The sequence below is a fragment of the Lolium perenne genome, chromosome 3 (genome assembly GCF_019359855.2).
Source record: "Lolium perenne isolate Kyuss_39 chromosome 3, Kyuss_2.0, whole genome shotgun sequence".
In the NCBI taxonomy this organism is placed as follows: Eukaryota; Viridiplantae; Streptophyta; class Magnoliopsida; order Poales; family Poaceae; genus Lolium; species Lolium perenne.
In genome coordinates, this window is record NC_067246.2 from 21,044,036 (window position 1) to 21,066,861 (window position 22,826).

At 47.2% G+C, this 22,826-nt stretch overlaps 1 protein-coding gene across 1 annotated transcript; it reads left to right on the top strand.

Annotated features, from left to right (window-relative positions):
* The first annotated feature begins 16,700 nt into the window (after window positions 1-16,700).
* On the top strand, window positions 16,701-17,649 carry LOC139837483 (uncharacterized). The gene has a single exon (XM_071826913.1). It carries the CDS (start codon window positions 16,756-16,758, stop codon window positions 17,470-17,472), a length of 717 nt encoding a protein of 238 aa, XP_071683014.1. The 5' UTR covers window positions 16,701-16,755; the 3' UTR covers window positions 17,473-17,649.
* Window positions 17,650-22,826: the final 5,177 nt, after the last annotated feature.

A 22,826-nucleotide genomic window follows, 5' to 3' on the forward strand; every position in this document is an offset into this window, starting at 1 on the left:
TACATTACTTGAGTGCTACCTTTAAACTTCCATTCTTTGCCTTTACAATATATAGCTCATGGGACAAATAGCCTTAAAAACTATTGTGGTGAAGAATATGTACTTATGTGTCTTATTTCTTAATAAGTTGCTTGTTGAGCGGTAACCATGTTTCTGGGGACGCCATCAACTTTTACCTTTGTTGAAAATCATGTGAGTTGCTATGCATGTTCGTCTTGTCTGAAGTAAGGGAGATTTTCATGATCAAATGGTTTGAGTATGCATATTGTTAGAGAAGAACATTGGGCCGCTAACTAAAGCCATGAATCATGGTGGAAGTTTCAGTTTGGACATAAAACCTCAATCTCTTATGAGAATATTACCTATTGTTGAATGCTTAAGCATTAAAAGAGGAGTCCATTATCTGTTGTCTATGTTGTCCCGGTATGGGTGTCTAAGTTGAGAATGATCAAAAGCGAGAAATCCAATGCGAACCTTCTCCTTAGACTCTTGTACAGGCGGCATAGAGGTACCCCTTTGTGACACTTGGTTGAAACATATGTTATGCAATGATAATCCATGTTAATCCAAGCTAATTAGGACAAGGTGCGAGCACTATTAGTATACTATGCATGAGGCTTGCAACTTATAAGATATCTTATACATAACACATATGATTTATTACTACCGTTGACAAAATTGTTTCTTGTTTTCAAAATGAAAAACTCTAGCACAAAAATAGTAATCCATGCTTCCCTCTGCGAAGGGCCATTCTTCTACTTTATTGTTGAGTCAGTTTACCTATTCTTTCTATCTTAGAAGCAAACACTTGTGTAAACTGTGTGCATTGATTCTTACATGTTTACCTATTGCACTTGTTATATTACTTTGTGTTGACAATTATCCATGAGATATACATGTTGAAGTTGAAAGCAACCGCTGAAACTTATATCTTCCTTTGTGTTGTTTCAAAGCTTTCTACTAAGAATTTATTGCTTATGAGTTAACTGTTATGCAAGTCTTATTGATGCTTGTCTTGAAAGTACTATTCATGAAAAGTCTTCGCTATATGATTCATTTGTTTACTCATTATCTTCATCATTGCTTCGAATCGCTGCATTCATCTATGAGCTTTACAATAGTATTGATCAAGATTATGATAGCATGTCACTTCAGAAATTATCTTTGTTATCGTTTACCTACTCGAGGGCGAGTAGGAACTAAGCTTGGGGATGCTTGATACGTCCCAAACGTATCTATAATTTCTTATGTTCCATGCTACTTTTATGATGATACTCACATGTTTTATACACATTATATGTCATTACTATGCATTTTCCGGCACTAACCTATTGACGAGATGCCGAAGAGCCAGTTGCTGTTTTCTGCTGTTTTTGGTTTTAGAAATCCTAGTAAGGAAATATTCTCGGAATTGGACGAAATCAACGCCCAGGGTCCTATTTTCACACGAAGCTTCCAGAAGACCGAAGAGGATAAGAAGTGGGGCCACGAGGCGGCCACACGCTAGGATGGCGTGGCCCAAGCCCTGGCCGCGCCGGCCTGTTGTGTGGGGCCCTCGTGTGGCCCCCTGACCTGCCCTTCCGCCTACTTAAAGTCTTCGTCGCGAAACCCCCAGTACCGAGAGCCACGATACGGAAAACCTTCCAGAGACGCAGCCGCCGCCAATCCCATCTCGGGGGATTCAGGAGATCGCCTCCGGCACCCTGCCGGAGAGGGGAATCATCTCCCGGAGGTCTCTTCATCGCCATGATCGCCTCCGGATCGATGTGTGAGTAGTTCACCCCTGGACCATGGGTCCATAGCAGTAGCTAGATGGTCGTCTTCTCCTCATTGTGCTATCATGTTCGATCTTGTGAGCTGCCTATCATGATCAAGATCGTTTATTTGTAATCCTACATGTTGTGTTTGTTGGGATCCGATGGATATTGAATACTATGTCAAGTTGATTATCAATCTATCATATATGAGTTGTTTATGTTCTTGCATGCTCTCCGTTGCTAGTAGAGGCTCTGGCCAAGTTGATACTTGTGACTCCAAGAGGGAGTATTTATGCTCGATAGTGGGTTCATGCCTCCATTAAATCTGGGACAGTGACAGAAAGTTCTAAGGTTGTGGATGTGCTGTTGCCACTAGGGATAAAACATCGATGCTTTGTCTAAGGATATTTGTGTTGATTACATTACGCACCATACTTAATGCAATTGTCTGTTGCTTGCAACTTAATACCGGAAGGGGTTCGGATGATAACCTGAAAGTGGACTTTTTAGGCATAGATGCATGCTGGATGGCGGTCTATGTACTTTGTCGTAATGCCCTGATTAAATCTCATAGTACTCATCATGATATTTGTATGTGCATTGTTATGCCTTCTTTATTTGTCAATTGCCCAACTGTAATTTGTTCACCCAACATGCTATTTATCTTATGGGAGAGACACCACTAGTGATCTGTGGACCCCGGTCCTATTCTTTACATCTGAAATACAATCTACTGCAATACTTGTTCTTTACTGTTCTTCGCAACCAATCATCTTCCACACAATACGGTTAATCCTTTGTTCACAGCAAGCCGGTGAGATTGACAACCTCACTGTTACGTTGGGGCAAAGTACTTTGGTTGTGTTGTGCAGGTTCCACGTTGGCGCCGGAATCCCTGGTGTTGCGCTGCACTACACTCCGCCGCCATCAACCTTCAACGTGCTTCTTGGCTCCTACTGGTTCGATAAACATTGGTTTCTTTCTGAGGGAAAACTTACTGCTGTGCACATCACACCTTCCTCTTGGGGTTCCCAATGGACGTGTGTCTCACGCGCATCACCCTCCGGTTGTCCCAATTTATGTCACTTTGGGGCCTCGGGTTCCGGACAGCAACATGTGTATACAACTTGCAGGTAAGATCATAAAACAATGAATATCATCATGAAACAATAACATGTTCAGATCCGAGATCATGGCACTCGGGCCCTAGTGACAAGCATTAAGCATAACAAGTTGCAACAATATCATAAAAGTACCAATTACGGATACTAGGCACTATGCCCTAACAATCTTATGTTATTACATGACCAATCTCATCCAATCCCTACCATCCCCTTCAGCCTACAGCGGGGGAATTACTCACACATGGATGGGGGAAAAATGGCTGGTCGATGGAGAGGCGTCGGCGGTGATGATGGCGATGATCTCCTCCAATTCCCCGTCCCGGCGAGGTGCCAGAACGGAGTTTCTGGTCCCGAGACGGAGTTTCGCGATGGCGGCGGTGTTCTGGATGTCTTCTCGCGATTTCGTCTAACCCCCGTGCGTTTTTAGGTCGAAGACCTTAAGTAGTCCAGAGGGGGGCACCTGGGGCTGCACGAGGCGTCGCCACCATAAGGCGGCGCACCCCCCTCCTAGGCCACGCCGGCCTATGGCCTGGAGGCCGAGGGCCTCCCCCTGGCCTGCCCTTCTGGCTCCGTGATTCTTCTGGGAAAATAGGCCCTTTGACATTAATTCCGGGGATTTTCCTGAAAGTTGAGTTTCTGCACAAAAACGAGACACCAGGGCAATTCTGGTGAAAACAGCGTTAGTCCGTGTTAGTTGTATCCAAAATACACAAATTAGGGGCAAAACAATAGCAAAAGTGTTCGGGAAAGTAGATACGTTTTGGACGTATCAGGATGCTAACCCGAAGGTGGACCTTTTAGGCATAGATGCATGCTGGATGGTGGTCTATGTTCTTTGTCGTAATGCCCTGATTAAATCTCATAGTAGTCATCATGATATATGTATGTGCATCTCTATTTGTCAATTGCCCAACTGTAATTTGTTCACCCAACATGCTATCTATCTTATTGGAGAGACACCACTAGTGAACTGTGGACCCCGGTCCATTCTTTTACATTTGAAATACAATCTACTGCAATCTCTGTTCTCTGTTGTTTTCTACAAGCAAACATCATTCTCCACACCATACGTTTAATTCTTTGTTTTCAGCAAGCCGGTGAGATTCACAACCTCACTGTTAAGTTGGGGCAAAGTATTTTGATTGTGTTGTGCAGGTTCCACGTTGGCGCCGGAATCCCTGGTGTTGCGCCGCACTACACTCCTCCACCAACAACCTTCACGTGGCCTTCATCTCCTACTAGTTCGAAAACCTTGGTTTCTTACTGAGGGAAAACTTGTTGTTGTACGCATCACACCTTCCTCTTGGGGTTCCCAACAGACGTGTGTTTCACGCGCCATCAGACAACGCATCCGTGGAGCTTGAGTTCCAGTCGGACGACTAGTCAGTAGCGTCTTCTCGTCGTTGTCGGTGAACGGATGACGACACGCCGCCTGCGCATGCGCCCTTGCCCGGGCCCTTGCCTCCTTCCTTGCCGCCGCCTTCTTGTCCGCCGCCTCCAGCGCCTGCAGCCGTGCGAACTTGGCGTCGGAGTTCGCCTCCTCCTCCTCCTCCTCCTCGCCGTCGCTGCCAACGGTGCCTCCATCCTCCTCCTCCTCCTAGTCGTCGCTGCCAACGGCGCCTCCTTCCTCCTCGACTGTAACATCCCAAATTTCCAAACAAAGAAGAAAATGAATTTTCCTTTTTCCAAAAATTGGAGCCAACAAAAACTTTACTTAAGTTCTATCATGTGCATAGTGCTCATGCCCAATTGTTGTGAGTTTTGCTATGATACTTGTGTCAAGTATTTTGAAATGTTATAAACCCTAAACCCTACCCTTCTCAAAACCAAAGAGGAACCAATAAAAAGAAAGTAAAATAAAAGGTGAGGCATATGTGGGCTTATGGCTCTTTCTCCAAATAATGGCCTATGCCCTATTTACCTTACCTAAATGGTGGAAACCATTACTAAACCCAACCTAACCCTAAATGAACCCAAATGAATACTTTTTGGATCAAAGAGAAACCAAAATAAAAGAAAAGAAAAAATGAAAACAACACCACATATGGGGCTATGGCCATTTTTGCAAATCTTTAACCTAGGCCATTTTACTTTGTGCCAATAGTTTAGAAACATAACTAAACACTAAATAACACTTTTTGAATCAAAGAAACACAAATCAAATCAAAGGAAATAGCAAAACCTAGTTACATGTGATAATGGTCACATGTGGCAATTTTAACATCTTACCCACTTTGAGCCCCTGTATTAAGAATTTTCTAAACCAAACCTCCCAACTCTTTGCACCTCATCTAAGACCTCATCAAGCTAAACACTTTTGATGTTGACCCCTTTGACTAATTCCTTTTCTATTGCTTATTACAAGGATGCAAAGTGGAAATGTTGAATCAGATTCTAGATTACCCCCAACTTTTAGAATTTTCACAAACCAATTCCAAAATTCAAACCAATGCCACCAATGGTTGTCAGACATTATTTAGAACCCATCTATGAAGTAATTTGGCCAAAATTCAACACACATGTGACCATTGCATGTGACATATGTTGATCACATGGAGTAAATTAGAAGTACAACCACTTTCCAACCACTATGTACCACCTCACGCTCCTCTCTCTTGTGATCATCTATAGTGCATTGTACCCCTAACAACTCTCAATGACCCCACCTAGTCTTGCCATGATTACCTTGACCCAAACCATGCCAAAGACATGACATATGTCACATACACTTTGGCATTAATCCAATGTGCACACCCTAGCCCTCTCCAACCATGCTCACCTTGTCAAACACTTTGGTCTCACCACCCTACAGAATGCCATGCCCTCAGAGACCAAGAAAAATGCACAAAAGATCAAATGACATGACCATGTCGACCACCTTGATCACCACCATGCCACACCTGCCCCCTCTCCTCACCTCTCTCTGACCTTGCCAAATAGGTCTACCTCACTCCCCTGCACCCACTGGCGCGAGCCCTGGCCAGGGAGAAGCCGACAACGTCAGTACACGCACGCGCCCACGAAGCCAGGACGCGCCAGAGCGTGCACGACCACGCTCTGGACGCGCCAGTACATGAGCTCGCCCCATCGCCTCACACCCTCTCTCGCTCCCTCCTTTATCCCACGGACCCTCCGCGACACCAACGACCTCCAGGACATCCTCACTGGCTCGCCCGCGCCCTGTAGACGACGCCATCGTCGGCGACCGTCCGCCACAGTACCCGGGTACACGATGACGACGATGATGACGCTTCTTTCCCTCTCCTGCTGCGCCCTGACGCTCGTCGTGACCGCCTCGACGTCGCCAACACCTCCCTGATGTCGCCCTGCCCCTTCAGCCACCGTAGCGTCGCCTCCCTCCTTGACCTGCCCGCACCCCCACGGAACCCTCTCGCAGCTATAAAAGGGAGCCTCCCCTTCAGCCTCTATGCACACCAAGCTCGCTCCCCTCTCCTCTCTGACTCTCCTCGACCCTCTCCCGCTCCACATTGCCCACTCAGCCGCTGGAATTTAGCTGGAGACCGCCGCTCCCGTGGCCAGATCGAGGCAACGATTTCGTCCACCTCAACACCACCTGCGACCATCATCTGCATCGCCGTCGTCCGCAACACCACCGCAGCACCTCGCCGACGACCGCCGGCCACCGGTGAGCTTGCCGACCCCCAACCCTCGCCGCTGCCATTAACCCCTCTCGCCAGAGATGACGATGGCTATGAGCCGTCCGATCCACTTCTAATCCAACGCCTCACACGCGCGCGTACTATTTCGGTGTTAACGAGCCACTGACGCGTGGGTCCCCCATTGTCATTTGGCCTGCTGCGCGCCAGAGCTTAGTTGGCCTGGCCCATTTCGTTTCCTGCCTAGGCCCAAACATTTGAAATCGATTTAATTCAATTCACCTCAATTCAATACTAGTGCTTCACTAGAATTTCAATAAAACTAAAACTAGCAATCCAAATTGAGTGAATCCAATTTTGGGTGAAAGCTAATGAATAGATCTATCCAACCCCACTGACCTCAAACCCTAATTCATCAAAGAGCATCTGCAACAAAAATGACAAGCCCGTAACTTTTCAAACTTCAAACATTTGTTAAAAATCAACCATAAATGATTTTCAGTTGATTCCAACTCTCATACATAAAATTTCATATTGTCTATTTGATTATGTAAAAATATGACATGGTTGCTTCATATGATCATGAGCTAGATTCAAATAATGGCTATGTAGTCATTTCTAGCTCATTTAAATCATTTCAATTTTTGAATTTCAAATGTATGAGATGTAGCATCTCATTTAAATCATCTTCCCAAGTAATGTGAAGTAAGGTGATGACAGTTGCATGGTCTCACACTTGCTTACTTGAGGATATTAAATCAAAGTAGTATTTAAATTGCATGAGGCTTAGTGCCTCATTTAAATCTTTTTTTCTCAAATGATAAATGTGAAGTGTTGACCTTGGTCAACATGATCCCACACTTATTAATTGAGGAGATTAATCTTAATAAGATTCAATGAGAGGAAAGTATTTCTCAAAGGAATTAAATATAAACCCTAATAGAATTTTCAATGAGAGGAAATTATTTTCCAGACACTAAAGAGGAAAACCCTAGAGTTATGCGAGTGATATTTGGGATGATGCTAGATCACCTAGAGTGGGCCATTAGGGATAACTAGTCTACTTAAGTATTGATTGGTGTTTGTTACCTCGTATCCGTTTATAGACGCTAGTACCAAGGACTACCAGGAGGAGGAGGTATTCTACCAAGAAGAAGAAGAAAACTTTGATCACTGTACCAATCAAGGCAAGCTATACTCTTGCAAGTTACCCTAGTGCAAGCTCAACTTGAGCAAAGCACTCATACCATACTACTTTGTGTTTTACTTTACAAGTCCCAGTTTTTATCTCTCAAAGCTTTTACTTTGATTTCCATGTCTTACTTTTATAGTTAAATTGAGTCTAGATAAGGAGTAGTGAAAGAACATCAAAGTTAGCCTAGAGAGCTACAAGCTAGTTAGCACCCCTGATGACTAGTTGCTAGTGCTAAAACTAAAATTGACTACTCTAGATGGGAACTTGTGAATCTTTTGATTTTGAAAACCTTCGAATGATGAGTCATTCTATTGAAAGATTTTGAAGGTGAATGTGACTTGGATGAAAGGGTGATTTTGATAAAAACTTATGATTGGGTTCGGATGCGATACCATTCCAATTCTTGAGTACCCCCACAATACCTGATTATGGGTAATGCTTTAGCTGGAAATTTATGTGCCTTAGTATGGGTTCCCTCTGTACAAGCGTCATATGGGTTATGCCGAGGCTGCCTCCGTTGAAAGTGAAATGACGTGAAAAGAGTTGAATGTCCTACCCAAGCCCTGTGCAGTTCCCAGGTTGGTGGTTTGCTATCACTGGGAGGCCAAGCTCATGGGGAGAGGTGCCTATATTAGGGTGTGTAAATGAAAGGTTAATGGTTGATGATCCGCATACTGAGTTATGATTATTCAGGGTTATCCCTGACGGATGTAATCAAATGTTGTGGCACAAGTGTGCAACCTCTGCAGAGTGTAAACCTATTCGAATAGCCGCGTCCGCGGTCATGGACAGTTGGAAATGCCATACTGTTCCGTCATCAGAACTTTTCAAAAAGGTTACATGTGACTGGTGACTTGTGAATTGAACTTGAAAGGTGAATTTGATTTGAATCACAACAGAGTTGTTTGCGGGAATGACACTAATGTTCCCACTTGAGTTAAAGTTAGGCATTTGAAGAGTCTTTGGTTTACTAAATGCTTACGAAATAAAACTGGTTTTATGCAAATGAACCTAGAGCTTAGATTTTCATTGATATAGTTGATAGTACATACACTAGTATTAGTTTGCGAGTACTTTAAAGTACTCATTGCTTTGTCCCTGGCTATTCAAATGACCAGACTATGAAGAGGAACCCCACTACCAGGACGACGGACAGCAGGACGTATATGATAACTAGGACTACTCCTGACATCAAAAGTTGCCTGTGGAGCAGATGGACCTCTACTACGTATTCCCGCTATTGTGTTATGTATTTGATCCTTAGATCAATGGTTGTAATGAGACTGGATCATGTGATCCTTTTTATGTAAGACTATTATGGTGTTGTAATGAATGATGTGCTGTGATATGAACTTATTATGTCTCGCAAAAACAATCTTTCTGGGATTGCGATGTATGGCATAATAGGCATCTGGACTTAAAAATCCGGGTGTGAACATCGACCTCCCTCGGCGTGGAGCCAGGGTCGCTGGACGTCGCAGGAATTTCCCACCAATGCCGCCATCCCGGCGGCTTGCCCTCGCTCTCCGAGTCCGACGACAAGGACAAGTTTCTCATGGCGCCTGGCTAGCCAGTGTTGGAGAAGAAGAGGAAGAAGAAGAAGATTTGCAGGCGGTTCAACGTGAATTACAGCAGGCGCAGGGGTTATATTCTGCGGGGATTAGTGGCGGCGCGTATAACGAAGATGCCTGCAGTTGCTCTTCCGCGGTGGTTTGGCGCTCCATTCCGGCGGTTGGCGTGTTGATCGGCGCGGTTGCCACTTCGACGGTTGACATCGGTGCATTTGTTGTGCTTTAATTCGAGGTCGATCGAGCCAAGGTCGCTGCCAGGCGGGCCCGAGGAGGAAGCGAGCGGACGCTAGGCGCGACCGCGCAGCGTCCGTGGAGACGCAAACGTACCGTATATTTGTGCCGCGTTTGCGTCGTTGCGATGCCCCGGACACGAGCAAGGTGCAGACACATTTCCGGTCCACGCGGACGCAAACAGTCACGCAGCGTCTATTTGCGTCGCCTCGTTGGAGATGTCCTAAGAGCATCTCCAGTCGCGTCCCTCAAAAAACGTCCCGCACAAACGATTTGGGGCACGTTTGGTACTGCGCCGGACAAAAAGAGATCAAAAATCTGTACAAAAAAGAAGCCCTTTCCAGCCGCGTCCCTCAAACAGCGTCCGGATGCATGCATTTTAATAGAATTGACCACCCCATGTGGGAAAGTAGGTGAGAGAAAGTGTGGGGAAAGAAAATGGTATGTAGGGACTAGGGGCAGCATGGATGCATGTGGGCGCTGTTTTTGTGTCCGCCGTCCCAGTTAGAGACTCTATGCACAGAGGCTCTACCGGGGACGCCGGACATAAAATGAGGCGCTATTTAGCTTTGGGGAACGCGACTAGAACGCAATTTCCCTATTTCTTATCCGCCGTCCCCCAAACGCCCACGACTGGAGATGCTCTAAGGGCATCTCCAACCGCACGACCCAAACGGACGTGTTTTCGCGTCCGATTTTGGCTGTTTGGGTCGCCTTCTGGAGACGCGGACAGACGCGACGTCCGTGGCTTTATTTTTTCCCCAACGCGCGCACGACCCAAATCCCTATTCCTCTTCTCCAGCTATACTACTACTAGTTGGCAAGAACCAGCCCAGCGACCCCGCCCCGCCATGCCACGGCTCCGGCGACGAGCTCCGGCGGCGTCCTGGCAGGCCACGCCCGCGGCCGCCTTCGCCCCACCCGTGGCCGTGCCCGTCCCCGCCCGTGCCGACTCGGCCAGCGCCGCCCCCGCCCATGGCCGCTCCCGCTCGTGGCCGACGCGGCCGTCGGCAAGCGCCGCCCGCCCATGCCCGTCCCGCCCGTGCCCGACGAGGCCGCCGGCGCCTCGCCCATGCCAGCTCCGCCCGTGGTCGACGCGGCCGTCGGGGCAAGCGCCGCTTCGCCCATGCCCGCCTCGCCCGTGCCCGACGAGGCCGGCGGCGCCCCGCCCATGCCGGTGGCGCGCACGACGACCGTGGGCGGCGGCTTCTGGTCTGCATCTCGCGGCACGGGGAGCAGCCGCGCGGCGGCAGTGTGAGCGCAGGGGCGAGCGCGTCGAGTCGGCGCCGGCGAGGGCGGCGCGGCGGCAGGGAGCAGCGCACGGCGGCAGGCAAGAGCGCACCGGGTCGAGGCCGTCGCGGGCGAGGGCGGCGCGGCCGTCGCGGCGGTTGGCAGGAGCGCACCGGCGGCGCGGCCGTCGCGGGCGACTGGCATGGGCGGCGACGGAATGGAGGAGAGGGGCGGCGCGGAGGGGGCTCCCGGCCGGAGGGATCGCGCCTCGCGCGCGCGCCAGGACGGCATGGCGGGCGGCGCGGGCAAGGCTTGACCATGGCGGGCAGGGCGGCGCGGCCGTGGCTCGGCCATGGCGGGCTCGTCGGCATCGAGTCCGGCGGCACGAGGTCCATTTCGGCTCCGGTGACTTCCAGCATTGATAAAAAAAAAGGAGGCGGCGGCGTTGAGGACCTCCAGGCGAGGGCGACGGCGAAACCTAGCCGGGCGAGCTCAACTCCGGCGGACAGCCATGGAAGTATCCATGGCAAAAAGCAAACAGAGAAGACAGAGGAGAGAGAAGTTATTGGGGCTTTTTTTTTGTCACTGACAAATGGGCCACGAACGGACATGTGCGGATGAAAAAGCACGCCCGCGCTTGTCCGGCTCGCCCCAAAAGCATCGCAAATTTGGTCCGATTTTGGGTCATTCCGAACGCGGCAGCTGTCCATTTTTAATTTAGGTCCGCGCGTTGGGAGCATGTTTTACCCAAACGAACGAAGTTGGAGTCCGTTTTTGCGTTTGGATCTCCGGGCGTTGGAGATGCCCTAAGGACCTGAGAAGATACAGAGCGCCGGCAAATGCTGATTGAGTGAGCATTCTCTATGAGAGAACGAGACAAACAATAGACGAAAAGGCATTCACGACATGTAAACGTGGCTCAACATTTTCCTAGTTCTTCAACATGCCTCTACATTTCCCTTCCTAGTTCCCGAGTTAAACAGTGAAGGGTGGCTACAAGATGCCAAGATCCAGCACCATAGATCCAGGAGCTGGGACCCCGATCCAACCAAGGCCAAACACTGTCAGAAACTGTAACCAGACAGCACGGTGCAAGATCGACGGCAGTCAAAGACAGAAGAACAGTGGGCGCCGAGGAGGAATAGTTTCCCCCTAAAATGACTGTACACACGATCCAAACAGTTGTTCTAGCGAATGCATGCGTACATGCTTCCCTGAATACATGGGCGCTCCTATTTCAGAGGCGGGAGAGGCCCCGCTACGCTTTGACCATCACGACATATCACCACCCTACCTATCCCTAGTCCGCGGCTAGCTCGTCTTCACCAATCACCACCGCATCATTGTTTTTTCGTTCGGTGGAACTAACGAATCAGTGCAACTTAACTTGTTAGGGCATCTTCAGCGGCGCAACGCAAACGGTTGCTCAGCGACCGTTTTTGTCCGCCGTGACCGGAAATGCGTCTGGTGACTGTTTCAGCGGGCGACGCAAAGTGACCGGGCAGTCCGCGGAGACGCAAACCTGGCCCGAATATGCGTCTCGGATCCGTCTCTGCGGACGTCCGAAAACATCCGCTCGCGTCTGGCGGACGTTTGGCGAGCCCGCCCGCGGCGACCCTGCGTCGATGCGTTTTCTCAAACGCGCCGATCGCGCAAAGCCGCATCGTCGCACTCTGCGCCACGTTAATGGCGACGATGCCTCGGCTGCCGAGCGGCCGCCCACCTCCGCCAACCACGCTAATGGCGACGCCACGCATCCCGCGGCCACCGCATGCCGCCGGCCTATATAAAGGGGCGCGCGTTCTTCTTCCTCATCACTCCTCCAAAGAAACTCTAGCCACCACAAAGCTTGACCGTAGCGCCGCCTAGGTGTTCCTGCGACGCAGCCAAGCCCGCGAGGAAGTCCATGGCCGGTCCTGGTGGCCGGCGAGGCGGTCGAGGCCGCGGCCCTGGGCGCCCCCGTTGCCGGGGCAGGGGTCGCCGTGGTGGAGCAGCTACGGCCCCACGCTCGCCGTCGCCTGCGCCCTCCTCGTCCTCGCAGGAGGAGCGCTGCTTCGAATTCCTCCTCCGCATCGACGACGACCCACTCGCCATCAAGCGGCTACCGGACAAGTTCGCCGAGTTCGTCGACGGCGTCGAGCCGACGCACTTGCAGCTACGGGAGGCAAGCTGCAACTTCTGCCGCTGGACCGTGGAGGTCCTGTTCAACGGGCAGGGCAAGATGTACCTGCACGCGGGGTGGGACAAGTTCGCCCGCGACCTCGCGCTCGAGCCCGGCTGGCAGCTCACCTTCCTCTACGAGGGGGACGGCGAGATGATCGTCAAGGTGTTCGACGACACAGCCTGCCGCAGGCACTACCACACCGACGACTCCGGCTCCGACACCGATAGTTAGAATGTCGAGTGTTCTTTCTTTGCAGCGAATCTGGCTACCGGCTAGACGAAGCCAGTAGTCGAGGTTTCTGTCTGTTCGCCTCATCGGTAGAACCAACAAGGGCACCATCTCCTCCCGCTGGATTTTCCAGTTTGGGTGATTGGGTGTGCCCTCGAATGTTCTTTCTTGGCAGCGAACATACTGAAATCAACACAACTGGCTTCTATTTATAATTTTTTATATTTGTATCGACCATGGTTCAAACTATGTGTTAGTTTGTGTAAACCATGTTCGTAACTATGTGTTAGTATGTGTAAAATCATGTTTCAAAATGTAATATTTGAAACTATGTTTAATTGAGAAAAGGGAAAAAAAGAAAAAAAATGCGTCGCCCCGCTGGTGCAGACCCCAGACGCAAACGGACGCGCGGACAATAACGGTCATTTCAGCGTCCGCAGCGCGACGCAAATGAACGCTCGCGGACATTAAAATGCGTCGCGCCGCTGGAGATGCCCTTAATCAGTGATGACACAGGGTCAGGCTTGCTTGCAGCTCTATCACCGAAAGTTTTTTTTTTTTTTGAGAAATTGCTCTTTAACCTAAGTGGTCCTTATGCAAACTTTTAACTACTTTTGGTTCTTGAAATACTTTCAACCCAACCCTGCCCTCTCACCACCGCCGTCAAGAACCTGGTTCAGTCGTGGGACGACAACACCAACCAATCCTAGGGCCAGAATTTCCCATCCATCACAACATGGTGGGATGAGCTTATCACACGGAAGCCGAATTAAGTACATCCAACACCGCATTAGTGGACACTTTCTTTACGTGCTTTGGAATGCCTGGAAGGAAAGAAACCGCCGGACCTTCACGGCGAAAACCCTAACGTTTGTCGAGGTGGCTTTGATAGCGAGGGAGGACATCATGCAAAGAGAGCGCTCCTTCGCGGTATACACATGGACTCTGCCAGCTGAGCAAGACTAGGGCCTTTCTTTGAGTTTTTTTCGGGTGGTTTTGGCATGTTTCCAGCATAATCAAAACATGCCATCTATGTAGAGAGTGTCCGTTTTTCCTCTTAATGAAAAACTAGTTCTCCTACCAGTTGGTCCAAAAAAAGTCAACCATCTATGGCCTTTTTTTGGTTATCTCAGTCGTGCTAGCTTGTTTGTCGACTACACACATGCCAGTTGAGTTGGCTGAACTCAAACAACTTGGCCCTTTTTTGCCAAAAATAACTAGGGTGTCAATTAGCATGGTTAGTTTTCAAAGATTTTAAACTCTCCGAAAATGGTCGAGGGCCCTTTATTGGGCAAAAAAAAAACGATCTTGGCTGGACTCAAATGACTATGTCGTTTTCAACATATATGTTGAAAAACCTAGCTAACCTGCTGGTTTTGCTTAACCCTTGCTCAAAAATGATCTCAGCTGGACTCAAAAGACAAGAGATGTTTAAAGGTTTGCTTAAGGGCCATTTAGGGCAAATAAGTGGCTGGCTTGCTCAACTTGCAAAAGTTGGTGAAAGATCGTGTATCTAGAGCACATATGGGTCATTTTGGGTGCATGGTGCAGCACAATAATTCTTCCCAATCAAATGCATTCTGGTCCAGCCAGCATTGCACAGAAGCGTAAAGGCGTGTGTCCATGTCGACCATCGAATAATAATTGGGCTTGTCCACTGTCCGAAAGCAAACCCGGTTGCTCCATACTCCATGCAAGTTTACCACGACGTACTGCACGACACGTCATATATATCCCGATGCGTGCAAACACACACACACGCACGCTTGACGGTCGGGGAAAAAGAATTTACGTTGGCAATGTTTCCATGGTTTCTACCTAACCCGATGTAGACGAATGTTTCACCTATCTGAGAAACACGAGCAAGATGATTTCAACGTCCTTGTCCCCTTTTCTTTCATCTTCAGGCCGACAGAGCAGAGCCCTACTTGGCTACTTTGCTGCTGCATTCCCTTTCTCCGATCCAAAAATAGGCAGGCTCGAAGCTTCCTTTTCTGCTGTGATTGCCTGTCCGGAGAGGGATACGGTTTGGAAGGTTTTGATCGATCGAAATGCGCACGAAACAGAAGCAAAGCCCATGCCGCCATGTCTTGCGCTCACAATTCAATTCCGTTCAAATTCATTCATGGAGACAGGGACTAGACTAGATAGGCCACTCCCCCATCATACTCTGCTCTTGGTTGCTTCGCTCGGGTTTCTTCTTCGTCCACGTCGCGCGATACTGCACCAACAGTGTCGTAGCAATCTGCCATTGCAAGTCGTATCCGTACAAACTAATTGGGGAAATATTCATGCACGATCTAGGCTGCTAACTAATCGAAGTCATCAATCAAGATCATGAAATCAATAGCGAACGATGCTTGCCCCAGTACAACCCCCCACTCAAATTGAGCTCTTGCGTAATTAGCCAATTAATTTAGTATTAAATGTGAGACTTCCTAAGTCGTATCTAAACCCAACATATCCAATTATAGATACACCATTCACAAGACAACTCGACCGTTAGCGTGAACAATCTAGCGCGTGAAAAAATAACCAAAATATTTGCCTGCCTCTCCGGCTAAGAGGATGCGAAACATTCCAGTGCGTGTGGAGCGAGACTATAAGAGCAAGTATAATAAGTCCTAATCAGCCGGCTATAAAGATTAAAATAATATATTGTTACTTAGTTGGAAGAGAGAGAGTAGGAGAGAGAAGATGAGTGGATTTATGCAAAGAAATTTCTAAAGACGTGCTACTAGGCACTATGTGAGAGTGAATGGTGGGCCATATATAGATAAAGTAGAATAATTTTATAACTCACTATTGTACATATTGGCTCTACAATGACTATAGATAATATGACACTTGGCTTATAGCCAACGGTTGGCTCTACTATTGAACTTGCTCTAAAAAAGAAGCCAAACAGTCCACTAGCCTCGAGATAGATAGATCGGCTAGTCTCGTGCCAGACAATCTGAGTAGACTCGAGACACACTGCCCCGCGGTCCTGACTTCATGCTGCCACCGCCGAATCACCACCAACCGGCGAATCACCGCTGATGAGCCAATAACAGCGTACATATATACTACTTTTATCTATATGTATGTTACATATTCATATAAATAAGTTTGGCCCATGCGACTTTTGTAAAAGTCTACACGTATATCTAGTTAGTTTTTATAAAGAACAAGCATGCCCTTATAAAGGGGCATCGAGCAATCTTAGCCTTTTTATGTTCAAGTTTGTCTGAGTTTGGAGAAGGCCTTGAGGTGAAACACAAATGAGGATCAGCTAGCTAGGATCGTGTTCCGGTAACCAAAAACGTAAACATAAATTAGGTGATTCCTAAAAAGATACTCTTTAGTGTGTAGATATACCCGAATTTTAACAAATATTGATCAAATGGAGGGAGTATTCATTTTTTTCAGTTAGGTAGGTGACCGACCAACAAGGGACCAGGACCCAACCCATACGAGTGAGAGGGAATCAACCTCACCTCACCTCACTCTCATATTCAGGATGCGAGATTTGCACAGCACGGTCCTGGTCCGGTCGTCCTGGCACACGACACCTCCTATTTATATCTACATTCCTCTCACCCTCTTCCAGCACTAGCTCTCACATCGCATTCTCTACTGACAGCTCCCCTGGTCCAATGGAGGAGGAAGCGTCGGCAGAGCTGATCAGCCCCAGGATCTCCTTCTCCCACGACCTCGCCACCTTCGCAGCAACGGCGACCACATGTCCGACCACGCCAAGCCGGTCAGACACGTCGTCGTTCCTCATGTCGCGCCGGCGCCGGCGCCTCCCGGCCGAGCCGGAGTTCGACTTTGCCAACGCGGCCGCGGCCGACGTCGCGCCGGCCGACCGCCTCTTCGCCGACGGCAAGCTGCTCCCGGTGCCGCCTCTGCCGCCCACCCCACACGCGCGGCTCAAGCAGCCCCAACCACCGGCGTGGCAGAAGACGACAAGGCCGCCGGCAGTGCGCTCGTGGGGGTCTCCGTTCGCGCGCAGCAGCAGCGTCAACTCCGCCACCACGGCGACGTCCGGGGGACGGTTCACCTGCCCCGCGTTCCCGCTCATGCGGAGCCAGTCCGCCGGTGCTGGCCACCGCCCGCACTGCAAGAAAGTCGCTCCGGCAACGGCGACGGCCGCGGCGCCCGGTGTTCACAGCGGCGGCGGCGGTGGTGGGAGGTCGGTTTACTACTATGGTTATGGGGGTGGTGGTTCGAGCCGTGGTGGTGGCGGGGTGAGGGTGAGCCCGGTCCTGAGCGTGACGTCCATCGGCAGCAGCGTGGTGAACATGCTGAGCTACCTGCTCTGCGACTGCGGCGAGATCAAGGGCGCCAAGAGCAGGGGGATCGCGGTGTAAGCTGCTGGGTAACCAGGTAGTGGTAGCGCACTCGATCGTTGCTGATTGTTGCTCGATCATCCACCTGTCAACGCGCGTGCATGGTTGCTTGTAAGTAAGATCACAGAATTAATCCATGTAAACTGTGATCGGTCGACCCAACTAATGAAGTTATTAGTAATTGTGAGTTGGTGGTGAGTGGCGAAGCATGGACAGGAGGTGAAAGGGATGTGATGTGCATGCATGTGTTCAGTGGGGAGGCGCGCTCTTGCATTGCATGATCGTGCAAAGTTCATTAACCGTCGACCAGAGGTGGCCATGGAGTTGATGGGGGTGGGGTGTGCATGGCATGGGGAGTTGGGGACTTCGGGGTCCCGAGCGCCAGCGGGTTTCCTGCGTTGGGCTTGCGTGGCTTCGCAGCATGTCTCCGTGTCTCTCGCCACCAAGCACAGTTTTGGTGGGTAGTGCTCCAGTAACTTGCAAGGCGAACCGGAGCAACAACGTTTTAGTACCACCACAGACTAGTCTTACGCTTTAGGTGATTCCTAAAAAGATACTCTTTAATGTGTAGATATACTTGAATTTTAACAAATATTGATCAAATGGAGGGAGTACTACTTAAGATACTCCCATTATGGCTAGTCTTACGCATACACGATCCACTTTCGTAATTCATTTGAATTAAACTTGCTTGGTTGCATATTGTCTCACAGGTGGCAACTTTACAACGCAGTACAATAAATAAACTAACATGCAGCACATCGAACTAACGGGCATCACTAAATAAACTTTGTTTAGCCCTAGCTACTAGCAAATAGCAGTTCTTCAAGATGTTATCTAGCAACTAGCAAATAGCAGCTCACCAGGGTATTATGTGTAGGAATTTGTTGTTGGGCCTTGGGACCACATAAAATTCAAATTCTGAAATTCTCATTGGCTCATATGTATGGTTGCATTAGCTGGGAGTAAAATTTAATCTCACATTGCTAGTTGGAATAGAGTTGGAGTGGTGTATAAGGTGAGTTCTTATACTCCCACTAAGGTGTGAGAAGAGAAGAGGCCCTCGCACACTCCTCCTCCTCCTCCTCTGCTGCCCGCTCGTCACGTCATGACGCGTTGCACCACAAAGTTGCGATATTGAGCCGAGCCGAGCTCCTATCTATACATCTCTTCTATATTTTTGATATTCGGGGAAATTAGTAATGCATTCGTTTTGCGAGCCATCGACGAACATGTTGCTCAACCGTTTTCACTTTATCTTTATTGTGGGCTGCTCTGTTGACTTAGATGTGGGTAGCGTCCCACGACCTACCCAACCGACACTACATAATCCGACACGTATACCCAAGACGCAAGACATCAACACATGTAACTGATGGTGCTTATCGTAACGCCGACTTCACACTGTTGGGGAACCCCAAGAGGAAGGTATGATGAGCACAGTAGCAAGTTTTCTCTCAGTAAGAAACCAAGGTTTAATCGACCAGTAGGAGAAAGGCGTCACTTCTGAAGGTGTTGCTGGCTGACTAGTGACAGGGCGCACTACCGGCGTCAGCAACAACGTGAAAGTTGTACACAACACAACTAAAATACTTTACCCCAACTTAATGTGAGGTTATCAATCTCACCGGTTTGCTGAACACAAAGGATTAGACGTATCGAATGGAAGGAGATGTTTGCAGAAAGTAAACTGAACAGGATTGCAGTAGAATTTATCAGTAAAGGAAATAGGACCGGGGTCCACATATCACTAGAGGTGTCTTTCCGTAAAGAAATAGCATGTTGGGTAAATAAATTACAGCTAGACAATTGATAGAATTTCGATCAATACATGACAAGATGATGACTATGATAATTTGGTATTGGGCATTACAACATAATACATTGACCGTAATCCAACTGCGTCTAAGACTAATAATCCACCTTCCGGTTATCATCCGAACCCCTTCTAGTATTAAGTTGCAAGCAACAGATTATCGCATCAAGCAATGTGTGTAAAGTAAATAATAGAATTACTCTTGGATAAAACATTGTTGTTTTCTCCGTAGTAGCAACAACACATCTACAATCTTAGAAGTTATTGTCACTCTTCCAGAAAACTAGAGGCATGAACCTACTATCGAGCACAAATATCCCCTCTTAGAGTCACAAGCATCTACTTGGCCAGAGTATCTACTAGCAACGGAGAGCATGCAAGATCACAAATAATATATGACAAGAATATATAATCAACATAGTATGCAATATTCATCGAATCCCGGCAAACACAACATGTAGCATTAAATAAGGATGATCTTGATCATGTAGGGCAGTTCACAAGATCTAAACATGAGGCACAAATTGGAGAATACAACCATCTAGCTACTGCTATGGACCCATAGTCGAGGGATGAACTACTCACGCATCACTTCGGAGGCGGGCATGGCGATGTAGACGGCTCCGACGATGATTTCCCCCTCCGGCAGGGAGCCGGGAAGAGCTTCAGAACCCCCTGAGGTGGGTTCGGCGATGGCGGCCGTGATGGAACTTTTCGTGAATTTTGGCTCAGGTATCTAGGGTTTTCCCGAGAAGATGTATAAATAGGCGGAGGATTCAGATCGGTGGGGTGCCTGGGGGACCCACACCATGCCTTGGCGCGGGCTAGCCCTAGGCGGCGCCAAGGGCGGGTGTGGGCGCCCTAGTGCGCCTCTTCGTCCCCCCTCCGGACTTCGTCTTCGTTTCGGTAAAATATTGACTTCGGCTTTGTTTTCGTCCAATTCCGAGAATATTTCCTGTACAAATTTTCTGAAATACAAAAACAACAGAAAACAGGGAACTGGCACTATGGCATCTTATTAATAGGTTAGTGCCGGAAATCATGTAGAAGTGCAAAGAAGTGTAAATAAAACACATATGAATTGGTGTAAAACAAGTATGGAGCATCAAAAATTATAGATACGTTTGAGACGTATCAGCATCCCCAAGCTTCACTCCTGCTCGTCCTCGAGTAGGTAAGTGATAACAAAAATAATTTTTGAGGTGACATGAAGCCAACACAATCTTGATCAAGCATGTAAAGCATTGTGAGCTGGGATCTAAGTACTCTAACATAGGCATGATAGATATAATTCAATTTAACTTAGCAACTATGTTATAACATGAAGAGTAACTCAAACAAATTATCATGAATAATAGTGCATTGAAAGCAATTGTGTGTTTATAAGCATAGAGTAAACATAATAAAGTGGTACTCAACATGTCCTTATGAAATAGCAAAACATAAATGCAAGGACACCTTCAAAGTTCAAAGGATGACTAGATACAAGTAATTTGAGAGCAAGCAATAGCACAATCATGAATCAATCAGTAATAATTTTGGGACTATGCACATTGCACTAAGAATGACAACTATGCTCTCTTAATCGGTGCATAAAGTAGAAGGTGGAGACTCAACATGAAAGTAAAAGAAAGAACCCTCACAGAGGGAAGCATGGATTACCCATGTGCTAGAGCTTTTTATTTTAAAATCAGTAAGAGTATTGAAAATATTTATTTTGAGAGGTGCTACTTATGTCAACGGTAGTGATAAATAGTATGACTTATGCATAATTACTTCCTATAACTTTGCTTCCCTCATGCATAATATACCAATAGTGCTCACACCTTGTCCTAATTAGCTTGGACTTCCATGGATTTTCATCGCATACATATGTTTTAACCAAGTGTCACAAAGGGGTACCTCCTTACCTCCTGTACAAAGGTCCTTAGGAGATGGATCTCATTTGATTTCTCAATTTCGATGAATCTCAATTTTTTTGGACATCCATACCGGGAAAGCAAGGACAACATATATTTGGACTTTTGCCCAGCTAAAACTTCCACCATGTGAACATGGCTTTAGTTAGCGGCCCAATGTTCCTCTCTAACAATATACATACTCAGATCTTTGCAACTCATGGTAAATCTCCCTTACTTCAAACAAGATGAGCATGCATAGTAATTCACATGATATTCAACAAAGACATATCAATGGTGTTCCCCATGATAGCATGGTTATCACACAATAAGCAACTTATAAGAACTGTAAAACATAGTACTTGCCACAATATTTTTAGACTACTTTCCCATGAACTATAATTTATACAAAACAGGTGATAATTTTTGAAGGTTTAAAGGTAGCACACAAGCAATTTACTTTGGAGTGGCGGTGAAATACCACATATAGGTAGATATGGTGGACACAATTAGATACTTTGGTTTTTGGTGGTTGGGTGCACGAGTAGAGCTCATACTCAAAGAGGTGTGAAGGCTTAGCAAAAGACTGGAAGCGACCAACTAAGAGAGCAATAATGACCATAATCATGCATAGCGACAAAACATTATCAATCAAAGCATAAAGTGATATTATAAAACAAAAACTAAATGATCATAGAAGCTTTAATTGACTAGTTATAGTCATAACATGGTATAAGCATGCGCCAAGTCAACCTAATAAAGCATCAAAAGAGAACACCACAATAGTTTGCTTTTATGATAAAAACAACACATGATTCTTTTAATGAGACATGCACTCTCAGCCATTTGAAACAACTCATGCTAAAACAATAAATACTAAGCATATGACAAGAATAACATCCAACATGACATGCCAAAGTCTATGTCTCAGTCTAGACAAGCTTCCATTTGCATCACTATAGTCATAAAATATTTTACCTCTTATCCAACACCAATCAACTTATTTGAAATAGCTCTCAGAGATGAAATAATAAGGACCAGAGAGCTAATCATACACAAATAAAGAATACTAACGTACCCTGAACAAAATTCAAGTGAAAGAACAAGAGCTAAACGCAGTACAAAAACTAGAACACACGCAGAACAATAACAAATAAAAACTAGAGCGTTATGTGCAATTAAAAAGGAGCGGGTCTTTCTCCAAAACAAATGTGCCGAGATCCAAAATATGCCACAGCAAACAAAACAAAACTAAACAAAAACAAAAAATAAAGATGCTCCAAGAACAACACATAGCGTATTAAGCAATAAAAATATAGCGCATGAAGAGATGACCTATTGCTTTATTGACGAAGAGGGGATGTCTTGGGTATCCCCAAGCTTTGACGCTTGTACCTCTTGAATATTTTTTGGGGTGCAGAGGCATCCCCAATCTTGAGCTTTTATCCATTCTTCATCCCATCACATCATTCTTCTCTCCCTACACTTAAAAACTTCCTCCATACAAAAACTTCGCACAATTCTTTATTAGCAGCATTAGTACAATCAAAATAAACAAATCCATTTGTATTCAGTACTAACATATATCAAACATCTATTAAAGCATAAGCTACTGTAGCAACATTTTAAATAGTTCTCTGATTAAAAGAACTCAAAAAGAA

What these genes read in the sequence shown, in the direction of transcription:
- LOC139837483 (XM_071826913.1), top strand. Translation starts at nt 16,756, where the DNA reads ATGGAGGAGGAAGCGTCGGCAGAGCTGATCAGCCCCAGGATCTCCTTC.